This window comes from Xenopus laevis, chromosome 1L (genome assembly GCF_017654675.1).
Source record: "Xenopus laevis strain J_2021 chromosome 1L, Xenopus_laevis_v10.1, whole genome shotgun sequence".
In the NCBI taxonomy this organism is placed as follows: domain Eukaryota; kingdom Metazoa; phylum Chordata; class Amphibia; order Anura; family Pipidae; genus Xenopus; species Xenopus laevis.
The window spans coordinates 73044360-73063323 of record NC_054371.1 but is presented as its reverse complement, the minus strand read 5'-3'; the positions used below and the strand labels follow the sequence as shown (position 1 = coordinate 73063323).

The 18964-nt window shown below is 37.6% G+C and overlaps 1 protein-coding gene across 11 annotated transcripts in view; it reads right to left on the bottom strand.

Moving 5' to 3' along the window:
* Nucleotides 1-18964, bottom strand: part of LOC108710308 (ankyrin-2) — a 292137-nt gene that overhangs the window by 155379 nt on the left and 117794 nt on the right. For 10 of the 11 annotated variants that reach the window (XM_041590225.1, XM_041590237.1, XM_041590253.1 and 7 more), the window contains exon 1: nucleotides 12906-13072. The exons of the other annotated variant lie outside the window; for it this stretch is intronic. In XM_041590225.1, coding sequence (XP_041446159.1) covers nucleotides 12906-12989 — 84 coding nt within the window. In that variant the 5' untranslated portion in view covers nucleotides 12990-13072. Of the gene's footprint in view, nucleotides 1-12905; nucleotides 13073-18964 lie in introns of those variants that run through there. 11 annotated transcript variants of the gene reach the window in all.

Sequence of the window (18964 nt, the reverse complement as noted above, 5' to 3'; positions counted from 1 at the left end):
CAGACCCTCTCCTATTCATAGGGTAGAACTACACGGACGACTTCTATGTGTTTTCGGTGGATTCGACGCGCTGTGCCAAAATGCAGGCGTCAAATCGGATGCGACGGAAAATAAGGTAAGAAATACAAATGTCGGATCTTGTCGCAGCATTCATCCGACACAACTGTCGGATACAGACGCAGCATGCAGCGTCTGCATCCGACAGTCGTGTCTTGTCTGATGAACGCTGCAACAACATCCGACATTGCTATTGCTTACCTTATTCTCTTTTGCATCCGGTTTGACGCCTGCGTTTTGGCGGAGCATGTTTGATCTGCCGAAAACGCATAAAAGTTGTCCGTGTAGTTCTACCCATACAGCTGTCTCTTATTTAAATCAATGCATGGTTTCTATGGACCTTAGCAACCAGATTGTTGACCTTGCAAACTGCTAAATAAAAAGCTTAATTACTTGAAAAGTACAAATAATAAACCACTCAAGTACAGCAGAACAATGTATAAAGATATATTCTTCTTTGAATATATTTTCTATCTTCCATGGCAGATAATAGATAATGAAGGGGTTGAATACAAATTTAGATAGAGGTTGTCACTCCTTACTGCCCCCAAACACCCAGAATGATATTAAAATTCAAAGATGTCCATGAAGGCAACTGCATAGCTATGTACCCATACAGCTCTATGTAAGAACTTAAATATATTTAGAAAACCACACTTTAGTAGTCCTTTAACTACAAATATGTTGAAGTATACAATTAAAGCTGAGTTGACATTATCAGTCCTTTTTATTTAGTACAAATAGGTACATAGAGCAAAGAGAATGGTACTTGGTCTGTAAAAATAAAGTTGATGGTGTTGGAGAACCTCAACTACAACTGAAGAATGTGGTGGAACATTTGGGTACTGCTTTGATTTAACCAAACAAATAATAATGAGAACTGATGCCATTAAGAACGTGTAAACATGCATGAAAATAAATATGTTATTGTGTAAGGTTTATTGAAATGTGCTCCTTATACAGCAGCCTGAATACTGAATGCAGCAGCACGCTGATGGAAAGGCATATTTGCATATGGGAGAGAACTGACATTTGTGAAGCTCTTAATTTCCATGAAGTGGAATTCAACCATACGCTACGTTTCAATTTACAGCAAATTAGTCTGGAATATTTCCCATTAATATTTGAAATACTGCAAAATAACACACGGCGGCATGATTCATTTTGTGAGAGCATCTCTGAGGGTTGATTAAACTTGCACAGTCATTAGCTTCTTTACATTAGACAAGGCTCTTTCCTGCCCTTTTTGCTGAAACGTAACCCTTTCCTGTTAGCAAAAGTAAACAATAGCATTGTAATATTGTGGTTGATTGCACAGCATAATTACAATATATCTACAAGTAAAGAAGCTAGAGGAATACACTGAGCTACGGCAGAGAAACTGAATAGAAATTAGTGAGGCCCCACGTGGTACAGAGAAAATCAATGCAGAAAATCATCCTTTCCCTAAAGCCTTTGCCCTAATGCCGACCAACATGAATAATTTAGTGAATCATGCATCTCAGCAACTATCTGCTTTGCATCACTCCCTCATTACTTTGCTTTTCAGCCCAATTTGCTGTGATTGTGTCAGGGTTTACTGTGCCTTTATATTTGCAATTAATAGAATTACATTCACAACCTTCTTCCCAATTCAAAGCTTTTTGATAAATACAAATCTTGGTTTGTTAGAATGAAAATAGACATAATGGTTGTAGTAAAGCTGATGGATAATGATAAAGATGCATAAAGAATAGCAACTTTTCAACTGGTCTTCATTATTTTTTATTTTTTTTAGTTTCTGAATTAATTATCTTTTTCTTCTGACTCTCTTCAGCTTTCAAATGGGGGTCACAGACCCAATTTAAACAACAAATACTCTAAAAGGCTACACATATATTGTTACTGCTACTCCACTTTCGATTCAGGCTATTCATCTTCCAGTCTCTCATTTACATCAATGCATGGTTGCTAGGATTTTTGGATCCTAGCAACCAAATAGCTAAAACTGCAAACTGGAGATGCTGCTGAATAAAACGCTAAATAACTCAAAAGCCACAAATAAAAAAGAATTAAAACCAATTGCAAATTGCCTCAAAATATCACTCTCTACATCATACTAAAAGTTCATTTAAAGGTGACCAACCCTTTAAGAGATAATTAATGTTTCAAACAGAAATATACTGTAATTCTAAAGACAGCATACAGATGAAGCAAGAGAGGAAGAGAGAAAGAAAGGGAGAGAAAGAAAGAGGGAGAGAGAGATCAAGAGCTAACAAGGTAGAAACTGGTTTAAATAGAAATTCATAGATAACCTTTTATTATGATGTAGACTGTTATTCTGAAAAAAATTATTTAGCTTTCTGTGAAGTTGTGAAACTAGAATATGCCAGGCCCCCCTGCAAAAAAAATCTTCACAGGGGCCCAGCACAATCCAATCCCATCCTCCCACCCACTTGCTGACTTGTTAGCAATAGAGGAAGCGGCCCCCCCTTCTACCTATATAGTTACACCACTGTTTTTGTGCAGAAGCTCTAGAATTTGGAATTTCAGAAGCTATCTGGTAGCTATGGTTGTTTACCCTAGCAACCAAGCAGTGGTTTGAATAAGAGACTGTAAGATGAATAGTAAAGGCGAAAGTAAGACAGGTTATAAAAATAACAATAGCAAAAAAACTGTAGCCTCCCAGAGCAACATTTTTTTTGGCTGCTTGGCTCAGTGACCCCTTAGACCAATTGAAACGTTTCCAAGAATAGGCCATTTTATAACATACTAAAAGCTGAATGTGAGCTACCCCTTAAATAGCAAGCACATGTTATTAAAAAAAAAAGGTATCTGGACTGACATAATGTTAATCTCCTGTTCTATTTAAGCGTAAGGTAGCAATCTTGCATAATTGTTTTACAGTATGTGTTTTCAGAAATAGGACCCTGTATCACTCTGCCTTAAAAGAAAGGGTTAAATAACAAATAGAGATACAGCACAGACAATCTCATAGGTCAATTGTTTTTTCGGAGCTTGATCTCTTCTATTTACAATTGCTCAGTAGAGTTAAGGTGGCCATAGACACACAGATCCTATCGTACGAATCGAGGATTCATACGATTTTCGGATCGTGTGTGGCGTGTGCTGACATCTTTCGTCCGGCGGAGATCAGTCGTTTGGTCGATCGGTCAGGTTTGATTTTGACCCGACCGATCCCGCCGGAGCCCACGGCACATCGTAATCGGATTGTTCGGCCATATGGCCGAACAATCAGATTACCCCCGATATAGCCATGTTTGTTAATGGCATATCGGGGAAAGATCTGCTCGTTTGGCGATGTGGCCAAACGAGCGGATCTTTGCATCTATGGCCACCTTTACTTAATACACCAGGGTTTACATGGTTTGTGTAACCAAATATAGAACCTGCAGAAACCATTTCATGCATCAAGTAATGGCTGGTGTGCCCATTGAATAGAATGGATCCCTGCTCCCAAGATGTTTTGGCAAGAAAATGCCAGTAGAAAAACATCACAAAAATATTAAACTCAAAAATAAAGCAAAGGGATCACCTAACACTGATAAACCTGCCTCTAAAATATATAAAGGTATAGGAAAATGTCTGATTCTTAAAGTTTATCTTCTGTAAAGATCAACCTGATTCAAAGCAGCGCGTCTCTAAAAACTACATATACTGTACATTGTCTATGATTCCAATATTCTACATTTAAATATTACGGTTTCTCAGCATGCCAGTGTGGGTCATTCTCTTTTCTTAAGATTTTGTATGAAACTAAATTGCTAAGTAACTATTTAAACAAACATCCTCATCCAATGGATATCAGTTGTTTTGTCGAAAAGTTCGAAACTTTTGGCCAGTTTGGCTCAAATGAATGATGCTATCTATTCCAGCCAAGCAAGATAACTAACTGGTGTCTTTTAAACATGGATACTCATTTGATCAATCTTTTTTATGAATGACTTCTCCAACATGTTGCTCATAGGGATGGGTGAATTTTTTCGCCTTGTTTCGCCGCAGAAATGACAGCCCATAGACATGTATGGCGTTGTGCGACAAAAAAAAAAAGGCGCGCGTCAAAAAAAATTTTGACGCCCATAAACTTTAATGGGCGTCCGCAACATTACGCTGGTGGCAAATTTTTGGCGAAACGAAATGGGTCAAATTCGCCCATCCCTATCATGTTAATGTTTTATCATTCTCTCCACTGAACAATCAACCTCATAAAAAGTCCTGTATGGGCAGCTCTAAGTGAAAAGAGCATAGCAATATTACCGCCCCCAGTCTGCAACTGTTCAAATTCACAATTCAGTCCTTTGTAAACTGTATTAGAAAAATCTAAATTATATTTCTAAACAATTGAGTCTTTTGAAAGACTACCTTTGAATGTCCTAACATGAGACATTCTCTATCACACGACTTGTAACAACAGTAATACAAGGGACCAGTTCATAGTAGTGCCAAGGTTTAATAACAACATTCTAAATAGCATCACATGTATCCGAGAAAGAGCAATGTTCTTTCCATCTGGTGTTTAACTAAACATTATGCTTTGTGATAATATAACTGTAAGTTCTACTGCTTTCTGTGCTCATTGAATTTAATACACATTTTGCCTAAAGGGGACTGACATTTTCAACAAAATGAGAACAGTGCACTCTGCTATTAAAGCATTAAAAGACTTAATCTTATGCTGTATAGTACATAACTGAATGTGATGTATATACAGTATACCACGACTGTGACAAACACAGCAAAATGTATAATTTGAGACGTACAATTGATATTATGGCACATGGTGTGTCAGCATAATTGTTACCCATGCTTTTGCTCATATTCTGTGTCAAGTTATAAATTAATCAAGCTTTATTTTTTACTCTATTCTTTTTCCTATTAAAGAATGTACTGACTTGGGTCAATGCAATTGTCCAATAAATACCTAGTAATAACTAGTATTCTGGTATCCCGAATACTCAGCACCTGGAGTTTTCCGCTTAATGGATATTTCCGTAATTTGGATCTTCATAGATTAAGTCTACTAGAAAATCATGTAAACATTAAATAAACCCAATAGGCTGGTTTTACCTCCAATAAGGATTAATTATATCTTACATTACATATCTTACATATCTTATCTTACAAGTACTAGGGGCTGTTTCATTATTACAAAGAAAACCCATTTTTAAAAATTTGCATTATTTGGATAAAATGGAGTCTATGGGAGACGATCTTTCCATAATTTGGAGCTTTCTGGATAAGAGGTTTCCAGATAACAGATCCCATACCTGTATTAGAAATAGTTGTATGTGTACCTATATGTTTATTCAATTATGCTTTGCTACTTATCATGGATATGACAATGTGATTTTACTCTACACTTTCTCTTTTTTTACGTAAGCCATGATGACTTGCCTGTTTGTTATAAAAGATCCAATTACAAATATAAAGAATGCCCGGATACAAAAAATATGTAAACAGCATAAGTCAATATGCATATGTATCAGCCCAAGTCAATAAAAAAGTACTTCACCGCACCTCTAAGTTTGGACTAGATCAACCTCGCCAAGTCCAGAAAGGGTTGCAAATATCAGAACAGTCAAGTCAAGATCAATGGTTTCCTGCAAGAAACTGGCTGGTCCCTTTGTCCATCATGAAAGTAAATGAACAATAGAACACAAAGAACCACATGTTTCCAAACGCATTCATCCAAATTCACAGGTACATTCCATTCCACCCCATTAAGTAAGGCTAACTTCAGGGTATTAACAATGTTGGTTAGATGCCAAAGATTTTGCTGGCAGTTGAAATTTATTTTTAAAAAAGTTTAATTGTATTATATATAACTAATTTGTACCTGTAGCTAAAGTGGGTAACAGTAAAAGTTATTAAGCATATTATTCGATTGTTGTTTTCCTGCATTTAAAGGAAAACTAAAGCCTAACTAAAAAAGTAGGATAGAAATGTTGCTAGTGGGTTGAAGAGATGGACGACCGCGCTTGAAAGTGACAGGGGATTTGAAGCTGCACCGTTATTGTAGTGGATCCACAGGTCCACTGGTATATAACAGAAAATTGAGCAGGGTACAGTGCGCTGTTGGATTGATTCACTAAAATACCTAAAGTAGAAAAAGAAAAAATCCCGATAGTGTATTATCCTTGTATTCAAGGGTAACTTCTGCTAGATGAATTACTCACATATGGTTTGTCAGATTTTGCGCATTGGAGTTCCTAGCGGCTGTGTCTTTAGCTCGGTCTGTCGGATTACAGTAGCGGTAACCTAACGGGAGAAAGTCAGGGATAGTGCAGAAACGCCGGTACGAGAGTAGAGAGGGGTGAGATTTATGCTTACGGGAAAGATTATTATACAAGCGTGTAATAACCGGATGGTTGTAATACAGTGTGGCTGTCCTCTTCTATCTCTGTATCGATCGGGTAGTCGGAAAACCGCCGGTTCCAGACGCTTGAAGTAAAGGTGGAAGGCTCTTGTTGTAAACAGCGATTGTAAACAGCGGTGCTTCCGGAAGTTTAAAATGTAAATACTTTCGATTTAAAGGCACTGAATTTAAATGTACCAAACATAAAACATGGCTCTTAATGCATGCAGGCAGTGAGACATTTAAATTGATTTAAAGCAAGCATCAGATAACATAGTTATCCCTTTAAGGTAAGCTACACAATTATCAGCAAAGGTTAGCAATATGGCAGCTCCTATTCCCATTAATAAATGTAAACATATGAAAAAGAATTGTGTTTGCACAAGATAATCTATGCTCTCATGCCTTACTTTGGGGAAATTTCCAAACCCTACATAAAAGCATGAAATATTATTTTCAAAGAAGACACACTGAAACAGCCAATCAAGGACTACACTGACAGGTTCCTAAACAACTAGTAAAGCACTTCATATTTTCCCCTTGCATTAAAAGCACAGACATATTAAATTACAGCACAAACAATTCAAATTAAATATCCATTCATCTTTATTTCCTTCATCAAGACAACATTTCTTTCTTTGTTAAATTCTAAAATGAAATAAGTGATATTAAGTGAGGAGCTCTTATTCTGCTATTTCTAATGAACGTTTATATTCTGGCTCAGAACCAATTAATGACCAAGTGTTTAGCACAATGCCTTACACAGATGGCTCGTTCCATATTCAGTGCAAGGTCACTCACAAAAAAGGTCTTATTATAACAAGAACAAACTGTCCACACAGAGTCAATGAGATTGCTACGGGTTTAACCCTGGGGTAGAGAGATACAAAATACAAAGCATGTGTGACTAGTCCCTGGTCTATACTGCAATTCACCATTCATAAAATAAGTGTAAACAACTGGCTGTGTCTATTTTGATTTTATCCTGGGAAACATATTTAGCAACTTGTGATTCATAATTACAGCTTCCATACGCAACACAAGCACAACATCTGCATGTCAGTAACCAGAGGGATATTATATTACAGACCTTTTCAGTTGCTTATGACATTTAGAGTGAAATAATACATTTTTTGTATACAGGGTTAGAACACAATGGAATGTGTATGGGAATCAAACTCAGACTTCCAAAGTCCTGTGTTATATTCCTTAATGAGGCATCTAACCTTAAAACTAGCAATTTTCCTCATCAAGCTGACTTCTCAATGGTTACTAGGGTCATGATGTTCAGGTTTACTACTGTCTGCATCACACTAATAATAAAAGGGGTTGTTCACCTTTAAGTTTACTTTTAGTATGCTATAGAATGGCAACTTTTCTAATGGCCTATTTTTTTGTTACAGTTTTTTAATTATTTGCTTTCTTCTTTTGGCTCTTTCCAGCTTTCAAATGGGAGTCACAGACCCCAACTAAAAACTGCTCTGTAAGGCTATAAATGTATTGTTATTGCTTTCCCATTCACAATCCAGTTTCTCATTCAAATCAATGCATGGTTGCTAGGGTAATGCTGAATAAAAAGCTAAATCATTTTAAAAATGAATTTAAAGGTGAACACCCCCATTAACTTTAAGGTAAATGCTCAATATCGCCATTTGTTCAGCTTCAGTATTCATTTGTGGGGTATTTTGAATATTTCTGCTATACTTAGAATGTCATATCCCCTCCCTCAACTACTGAAATTAGCAAATAAAGCAGCAAATAAATCACTGACATGATTTTTTATGGAAAGTAACTTCTTAGTATTTATTATAAAACACAAATGAGCAATTGTTTCATTTTAGTCTGCTCTCTACCCCTCTTATGCCCTTGATTCAGGTAAGTAAGCAGGTGGGCAGCATGGTGGCTCAGTGGTTAGAAGGTAGCAGTGTTGTCTTTCACAACTGGGAACTTAAATAGTCAGAATGAATGTCCAACACTACCCCTGTTTACTGATAAATAAATAACAATTTAAATATCCAACATTGTCCCAGCATTATCCACTCTGTAATGCAAATTGGTCTTTATTACAAGCCTGCAGTAGAACTAGGGAGCAATGTACAAAGTTTCAGGAATGTCACTGGGCCTATAATGGATTTTATAAAAAAAAATAATTTGAAAACAATTATAAATCAATGAATTGGGTTTTGGAATATTTGCAGATAATTACCATAATCTGATAAGGGTTTTTTTTTTGGAGGGGGTCATGTAATGAAAGGTGCAAGTTTGGCCAAGCATAGAACACCCTAGCCTAACCAATCAGTACTCACCAAATGCTACCTGCTGATTCCTATAGGTGACCAGACTAGTAGCAAACTTTGCACCTTTTATTTCATAAGGGTGATGAACAATGCTAACACTGTGATGGAAGAATGTGAAAGCATTCAGTTGTTTAAAAACATTTAATAAAAAATAAATTCTAGCTAAACCCCCACATTTTATGCTTCTTATCATACAATCATTAAAGTGGTGATATCTGGTGACACTGTTTTAACCCCTGAATAACTATACTCTTGTGTGACTCCAGACATGCATTAACCTTGGCCAATGTCTGACCTTCATAGGTGTCTTGACAAACAAGGTTTTTTTCTTGGCGTGCTTGTTTTTTTTCCATAGCCATGTGCTTCAAGCCATTGACATTATAATTAACTGCAGCACATTACTCAGGTAATGTGAAGAGGAAAGTTGAACTAATGTATTGCTTATGACTGCACAGGAGAGAAGTTTGCAATTCTTCAGGTAGCTGCATGCGGTGAACATGAACAGTTAACGTAAAGTTAGTTAAATATATACTATGTAGCCATGGTGGGTTTTCATTCAAGTTTTAAAAGCTCCATAGGCAGGCCCAGATTTGTGGCTCTCTATGCATTAGATCTAAAACAGGACACCAAGAAAAAAATGATTTGAAGATGCCGGACAGGGGTCCATTTTTCTTGGAAACCCGTTATCCAAAAAGCTCCAATTTACAGGAGGGCCATCTCCCTGTATAAACTCCATTTTATCTAAATAATCCAATTTTTTTAAAATGATTTCCTTTTTCTCTCTGTAATATTAAAACAGTAACTTGTACTTGATACCAACTAAGATACAATTATTCCTTATTGGAAGTAAAACCAGTTTATTTATTCAAAGAACATATCGATAGATACAATTGTCCCAACAACTGCTGTAGATTCTTGGCACCCCCAATAAATTAACAAATAGCTCCTGACATGATAACATTTCACAGCAAGGTCTTTCACCCAGTAATCTGTTATCCGGGGACTTAAACATTATCTGATATAGCTGCAAGGAAGGTACCCCAAAAATAGAATACTAGTGCTAAAATAAAATGTGCAAATAGAAACAAAGTAAGAAAGCAGACATATTTTTTTACACCTTAGTGCTGATATAAAAACTCCAGAATACTGATCATATAATTCCCACCAAGAACAAAGAACACAAACAGTAATTTAATGATTGCCCTTTCTGCCTAATGTATAAGTTTATGTACACATCAGTATAGTCATGTAAAGCAATCGAGTGATCATGGGCACTAGGATGGTGTAGGCTGGGACACAAGACACTGAGTTATTTGTACAGTAAGTGTTGTAGTTGACACTCACTCAAATGACTGTTCCCAGAGGTCCTTATGGAATCAGTTTTTTGCTGACTTGCAACAACAATTCAAAGCAGCGCTGGTCCATCTGACTGTACCTTAAAGCTGTATGTTAGCTATGTAGTGTGCTGCAGAAAATCGAAAAATCTTCTGAGCAATTGCCCTGTATCCTGAGCACCTTCAAGGTCTTACAGGCTAATGTCATTAAGCTCAGCATGGGTCAGTTGAAAGTGAGGGCTCCATTGATTTATCGTATGTTGGAAGCACAGTACTTAATTTAGTGTCACACATTTTATAGACTGGAATAAGGTGAGAATGTTTTACATTTCCTATTGCTAGTTATCTAATATCAGGCCCGCATAGGAGGGGGTGACTAAAGGTGGCCATAGATGTAGAGATTTGCTCATTTGGCAACCTCAACAAATGAGTGGATCTCTTCCCAATATGCCCACTTTGAGGTCCAATCCAATCGTGGGCCCTAGGGCCCAATGATCGGATCACAACATTGAGCAAATGGACGATCAGATCGAGGACCACATAAACAAACCAAAGCAGTACTCAATCCAACAGGATTTTTAACCCTGCCAAATCAACATCTGGTTGACTTTTGGTCAGATATTGATTGGGGGAAGCCAGTCGGAGGGCCCCATACGCTAGGCAATAAGTTGCCGTCTAAATCTGTCAGTAGCTTATATCTGCCTGTGTATAGGGGCCCCCAATGTGTCTTCTCACAATAAGGCGCAAAGTAGCAGTATGCACTAGTGAGCCTGCTGAAAAGTGAGGTTCTCGCTGCAACATTTAATAGTGGATAACTCACGCTTGTGTGGTTGCAGGTTTACAGCACCAAAGTGATCCTGCTCAACTTTCGCTCAGATTTAAATGCAAGAAAGTAGCCCGTCTGGCCTTGTTATAAGGTACATTATATGACAAACTGCCATAATGTTTCTGGTAACATTAAAAGCAAAGGAGTAATTTTGATACATTGCATTTTCTGTTTTACTTTATTATAGCTAAACAGGATAACTACAGCATGCATTATTATATAACGTACCATTCCTTCTCATAATACTGGTGTCATTTTTTCGATGAGCATGTTTCTGTGTTAGAAATGGTACAATCATCAGGTAAGTGACCCATTTAGATTTCCATTCATGATATATGAATGGATATATCTTTTGTATAAACAAAACTCATAATAACAACCTATTTCAGCAACGGTTGTAACTGGACACAATTTCACCCACTGAAATACTTAATTCTAGGGCAACATCATCTTGTATCTTGCACTGAAATATCGATCTATATATATATATATATATATATATATATATATATATATATATATATATATATATATATATATATATATATATACATACACACACATAGCATGCACCATGCAGCACATCATGGGTCATTGATTATGGCAAGGCCAAAAAGTTGGAAATCTATCTTATTAAAGGCATTAAAGCCAGAAGATGCAGAAGTAAATAAAATAGCTAGAATAAAAGCAGATCTGTCAAATATACAAATCAGATTTACCAGACTCCAGCATTACTAGTTCTTGACACAGAGCAATGCTCCCCAGCAAGGCCTTTCTCCCTGAAATCTGTCAGACTGTGAAATATCACAATAAGAATGTGTATTTTTTAAGTAGTTCTCTTTTTGCCTTACTTTTGCTAAGGAAAGGAATATCCTTAGCACAACTTAATGAATAGTGTGGCTATAAAACCTTTATATAAGCTGCTAAAATAATAGATAACAAGATCGAAAGCAAATGCTGCAAAATAAAGTCTGAATAACACATTTGTTTATGTTTAAAGGAACAGGCAAGAATTTCTCCATGAAGCATCACAGCTATGGTCCTTCATTGATTGGAATGACAATTATACGACCTTGTGCACTTGCTTGCCCATATGTCAAGCTACCTACGGAACCTTCACTGTCCGAAGGAAAGATTCAATTACTCTTTCAGCGAATGACTGCCACTTATTTGTTCATGCAAATTCATTCGTGTAGTTTGAATCTACCAATAAATAAATACGGGGAAATGCTCAGCTAAATCAGCTGCTCAGAGAAAATTGCAGGCCATGTAAATTAAGGTGAAATGGGTAAAACAATGATTATCTTTGATGTGCTGGTTCCATTTAATGATGTATATGCAGTCTATAAATTTGAACGCTGCTGGATGTGTGATAGTGCCTAATTCAATGTGTCTATCTTCTCCCAGTCTGGAGACTCGTGTCTAACTAGGTGTGGCTATTCAGCTTTTTTTTTTATTTACCTACAACAATGACACTGATTTGACAGACTAAATTTAAATTTTTTTTGAAAGAGATTGAGATTTTGCCAACAAACCTTTTTTAGCCACAACAAATATTTCTCCACTGAATGAGAATCCACTACCAGTTTCCAGGTATAATATTATACATGACACTCCTGCACCAGAAAATACACATGATTTATAGCCCAACATAAAAAATCTTAAACGGAGCAAAATATAACTGATGAAAAGCCAATTTAATGGAAAATAAGCAACCATTTCCTCTGTTTACATCAGCAGCCCCACAAGCTGTATTATCTATGTAAGTCAAAGATCAGCCATTTCCACTGACTGACACTTTCATTGGCAGTAGTCATGTACAGATACAACCACATTTGATGGCAAATGTGAAGAAATTTGTAGGTAGAACTCGCTGCCCTGTAATGACAGAAGGATAGTCCCGTCCCCAGTAGGTGCAAGTTGGGAAAGTGATCCCTATATGGCTGAAACAGACACGCCTAGAGGAATTGCACTGCTTACATCTCTTCTCTTTAGGCTTGAAAAGCAAATACTTCTACAAATACTCCAGCCATTACCTTTTTGGGTCTTTTCCTTCTCAGGTTGGCTCCATTATACCTCTCCCCTCCATCAGTTTTCGGAGCAGTGTCTTCATTCATCATTTTTAACAGTTTCTCCAGCAAAATATCTCTGCCATGAAAGCCTCTCCACAGCACGGACCACTGTGTCGCTGGCTGCTTAGTCTGGAGACTGGGGAGGGGGAATAGGAGGAGAAGCACTGTGACGTTGCTATGGCAGCGACTGCCACAAATGTTTATCTGCCTGCATTGTTAAATCTGATTCAACCAATTACCAACAGGATCTGCTGCCTTCACAAAGGAGGAGAGCGCTGAGCAAAGAAAGGCAGCAGCAGCAAGAAGTGAGCACAGTTACACATATCTTTCAACAGAGAAACACAAGTGCCTTCTTCAAGCATTTCTCTTTATTAAGGGGAAAAAAAACTATTTTGCACATTCTGCAAAACAGAGGATCATCTCTAAAAATTGCTGTTTTTTTAATGAATACAACAGTAGATATCTACATTTATTTCAGCTGTGTTGTGCACATAGAAAGCAAGGAATTCACACCGTAGCATATTCGATGGGACCTTTCCATATGATAAGTCTAATGTTGCAAAAATATTTCAAATTATAGTAAATATGTCTATTTTAATATATATATATCTGTTGGGACCGTTAAAATTGTAAGCGCTGGATACAGTTATCCTCAGAGAGGAGGGATAAGTGGAGGTTATAATGAGCACTGACTGACACACAGAACAACAGAATTAAATAATTTCAGAACAATTACATTTTGTATGGGATAATGTGCCCCCTGCAGTTTATTATAGGCATTTTAGGCATCAGCCAAGTCATAATCATTTGAATTGGCTAAATATCAAATCCTCCAGAAAAGATATCAGGAAATAATGAATCCAAATTAATATAATGCAATTTGAGCAGAATTGACAAAAATACATTCATTCTGACCAATGCTCTTGCCTTCAGTTGTCCAACGATGTACATGAAATTACTAGTTAACCTAGTTACCCTGGTTCTACACTGGCATAATTATACCAACAAAGTAACCAGCAAAATCGTCCATGCCACCTGTCACTGGTTTTAAGGCTAGTGAAACACGCTACGATTCGGGGATATTTAGTCGCCGGCGACAAATTACTTCCTCTTTGGGCAACTTATCTCCCCGAAAAGCCTTCCAGCCTGTTAGAATCGAAATTGCTGGCGGGATGGCACTCTGAGCGCTTCGTTTTCTGAAGTCGCCCGAAGTTGCCTCACGAGGAAACTTCGGGCGACTTCGGAAAATGAAGCGCCCTGAATGCCATCCCACCAGCAATTTTGATTCTAGCCGACGGGGAGGCTTTTGGTGAGATTAGTTGCCCAAAGAAGAGGCAATTTGTCGCCAAGCGACTTAATCTTCCCCAATCTTTAGCATGTGTTACCACCATAAAGGCCACTGTCTGTCAGTAAAAATGGACATTCGTACATTTAGGGCTGCATTGCACATAGCAGCAGTGACTATTAAAGGCAAGGCACATGGCTATTAAAGGCAAGGCACATGGATGGATTCAGTAATTTCTCCACTGAATATAAAATTCAATACGGTTTACATTTTCTTATGTAATGGATATAAGGCAATTTCTTCTAAAGAACCAGCACACCAAAATAATTATTTGTTGTACCTGATTTTTGTTTTTTTACTATTTTTCTATCATTGAAGCTTAATTTTTCAGTTTTTCATCTTTACAGGAGACGGTAAGTAAAGGGTGGTGGGGGGGTCACTGAATCTTAAACTGTTAAAATTTCATTATTTAAAGGAAAAGGAAAGTTCCAATCCAAGAAGTGGTGCCAAATGTTAGCCCCCCCCCCCATGATTATGATTGTATTGATCCTCTTCCTCCGTTCTTCATTCTACAGAATCCAGTGGACAACACTTGTGCAGTAAAATGAAGTTGGCTTTTTTGTTTAAGTCCAGTTTTTACTATAAGCCCAAGTGAAAGAAGATCACTTGCTGGCTAGTCCCCCGGGCTGATGCAGTTTTTTGCCCTAACATTGGATTGGAGCTTTCATTCTCCTTGAGTGCATTTCTTAACTTCAGCACACTGAGCATGCTCCCTGAGTTTATTGAAGCCAACTGTTACATTTGTTTCTGATACTTCTCCAATAGTGATGTGCTGATCAGGCTTTTTCTGACCCACACCCAATGTGCACCTGCCCGCCCTCCACCCGCGCCTGACTTCCGGCTTCCCTTTATAGACCCGACCTGCCCATGATGTCACAAAAGAGGTGGGGTGAGCAGGTGCGCAGCTATAAAGCCCGGAAGTTGGAAGCCCGCAGTTGAAGGTGCAAAAGGGGAATGTGGGGTTGGCCCGAACCTGACCGACCGTGGGTCCCGCGGGTATTGGGCTGGCCCGCACTTCACTATTATCCAATGCTGCTAACAAATGTATCAACTAATGTAGCAAAAAAAAAATCAAGAAAAACAAGAAAGCAATTGAAAAAACTCTTTATTGCCAGTTTACTATCTGAAAACAACTAAACTGAAAATACATATTTAGAAGGAAGGTCAACTACCCTATTAATAGCTTTTTGTCTCTGTTTGAAGATGAGTATCCTTTAGGCATATTCCTCACACTTTTGCCCAAAGCATTCAAAAATTATGTTTAGCCAGGAGCTCTACTTTCAATAGCACAACATTCCTTATAAAATATGAATGATGCCACGGCTGTTTTTGACTGTCAGGCAATTCTGTAGTTCAGCACCAAACTGAGGACTGATCTTTGGACAAAGGTTTTTTATATCCATTCCTAACAAGTCATAACTATAACCTAATTTTGTTATCTCTGCCTCCCTCAGTCAATAGAGAAATTTTGTAACACCACAGTCTATTATTAGGCCTATATCACACCTGAACTGGCATGTGTATCTAAATGAACACTCAGGTCGCATCTATTTGAAGCATCACTACCGGAACTAACAGGGTTACATACATTATGCTATTAGACATATTTTGAATTTGTTTCATAGAAAATATAATCAAAGCATGATCTGAAAAAGAGAAAAATTACCTTTACAACACAAATGTGGATCAATTATTCTACTTCATCTTCTAGAACCAACACTTTTGGTTGCTGGCATCAGTCCCATGTGCCCTCCACAACTCATTTAAATCCATACTGAAACTCACCAATTCCCACGCAGCTGGTACACAGAGAAGAAAATGGAAGGCACCGCAACAAACCTTGCATACACTTTCATCTACAGTAACTTTAGCAGAATTTTCAAGTAATTTATTTCCTTAAATTGCAGACTTGAAAATTCCTCTTCCAACCAGTGAATGTACAGATACACATCCAAAAGGCAGCTATTCAGTGGGTGTTTAATGATTTAACAGGCAAATTGTACACAGAATGTGCTACTTACAAATTATAAGTGCCACAGCGAGGATTCCTGCAGCTTACATGTGGGCTAAATTGTGAGATATCACATCCCACATGCTATTAAAATATAGGTTTCCATACACAAAATAAACCTCTTGCTCCCGGAACAAAGGGGGACTCTGCAGTGTAAGCCTAATAGGTTTTAAGAAGCAATAGTTAATTAAACACAACAAATGCTAAAGTATATAATACTTCATAAAGCAATACTGCATATTTAACAAAGAGTCAAATGAGGCACTAGATTTTTTTCTGTCCATTATTGTAACCAAAAGAAATCCACTGGTATGCAAAAGTTCTATTGGCTTAGTAATTTAACCCTTATAGGGCCTCATTTATGGAAACAGGGACAAGATGATAAAAAGGCACAAAGCACCCTATTTCTGCACCTTGCTCTGTGTCTTGCTCCCTGAGGCACAAATCGATGCATTTCAAGATTGGATCACTGGGGTTAAGTTATAAAAGACACTAAGTTTGACCAGGAGCAGTAACACATAGCAACCAGTAAGATGCCCAGGAGCAGTAACCCATAGCAACCAGTAAGATGTTTATTCTTAAACAGGTGACAGTAAATGATACCTGCTGACTGGTTACATATTTGGCTCTGCATGCAGTTGTTTGGCACGTGGGCTTCCCCTGGAATACCCATAGCTTGCAAATCATTCAGAGCCGGGGAACACTTGGCTCCCCTGAATCTGACAGCACAGCATTCTGGATTTTTGCCTCAGCACAGGGTGAACACTGGCAGATGAGATAGGAGCAAGAGCCCTTCATAAATTGGGGTTTAACAGTTCAGATTTATGCATCTCTTACAGCATTATTTAGTCATAGAAATAATAATAATATAAAATAATAGTAATAATTGTGAAGCATGGCGTCATTTAAGGGTAAATACTTTCCAGAGTAACCACATGTGACAATATGTGATGTACTCACACCAATACATAATACACATGTATCTTCATTATCATAATTACAGTTCTCCTGCTGCTTAGAATTTGCATAATTTACTAGTGGCTCACTGAGCATAACAGCAACCCTTGTAGTACTTAGTAATGTAAAATATTTTACATACATGTCCCATAATTTCCACATTTATACAAGAGCATGTGACATAATGATGGCCTTTCTACTAGAGTAAATAAAGGAAAAGAGAGTATTATACTGAACATAAAGTTCCATGCTGTGCCACTAACTGCATTTCCTATCTATGTTCCAGCTTGCCATAACTATGCTATCAGGCATTAAACAGTTGATCGGGCACATAAATTCTCCATCTCATTAAAGCGTGGCAAGCACATTTATTTCACTTTGTATTCCCATAATGGCAGCAGTTCTGGCGCCTTGAAGATAATTAGTCATATCTACTGAAGAAGAGTTGTTTTATCATAAAATGTGGCATCAATTCAAACTGCATATCAAACACAATGTGTGATACGAGTGGAAGGGTTAATGCAGGCATTTGGGGGTCACATGTTGTGCTTTGCTAGACCCTTCTCATACTTTTAACCAAATGTGACCACCAAGCTTTAACACTGTGTATATTCATACAGGTATGGGACCTGTTATACAGAATGATCAGGACCTGGGGTTTTCTGGATAAGGGCTCTTTCTGTAAATTGGATCTACATAATAATAAAAATCATTTATATATTAATTAAACCCAATAGGATGGTTTTGGCTTTAGTAAGGATTAATTATATCTTAATTGGGATCAAGAACAAGGTACCGTTTTATTATTACAGAGAAAAAAGAAATTATTTTTAAAAATTTGAATTATTTGACTATAATGGAGTCAATGGGAGATGTCCTTCCAGTAATTCAGAGCTTTCTGGATAATGGGTTTCTGGATCCTATACCTGCAATATTACTGTACCTTTACTTTTTGTTCACACGTTCTTGTTAGTTTTGGCTACGCTGTCTTTTACCTGCTGGGTTCTGTCCTCTATGTTATTTGAGTCTGATATGCCTGGGTAAGTGGATAAATCTGAAGCGGCGATCCTGGCCCCTCCGCCACCTGAGGCAGCTTATTAAATTAGTTTGTTAATGGAAAACTATACCCCTAAAATGAATATTTAAGCAACAGATAGTTTATATCAAATTAAGTGGCATATTAAAGAATCTTACCAAACTGCAATAGGTATTTAAGTAAATATTGCCCATTACATCTCTTGCCTTGAACCATCCCTTTGTGATGGTCTGTGTGCTGCCTCAGAGATCACCTGACCAGACAGGAAGAAGTGTGGAAGCAAAAGACAGAACTCTGTCTGTTAATTGGCTCATGTGACCTAACATGTTTGGTTTGTTTGTGTGCACCGTGAATCGTAGGATCCCAGGGGGCGGGCATTATTTTTTTAAAATCACAATTTTCTATTTAGGATTACCCAATGGCACGTACTACAAAAAAGTATATTATTACAAAAATGGCTTATTTACATGAAGTAGGGTTTTACATATGAGCTGGTTTATGCAATTCATTTTTAGAGAGACCTACATTGTTCGGGGGTTTTGTTTTCCTTTAAAGTTACCAGGAGCTGCATTTTTGCTGCCCCTGGTAACTAATGGGGCGCTGCTGCCTGAGGCAAGTTTCTCAACTAGCCTCATTGGAGCAGATCCCCTGCACATCTGCATAAAGGTTATATG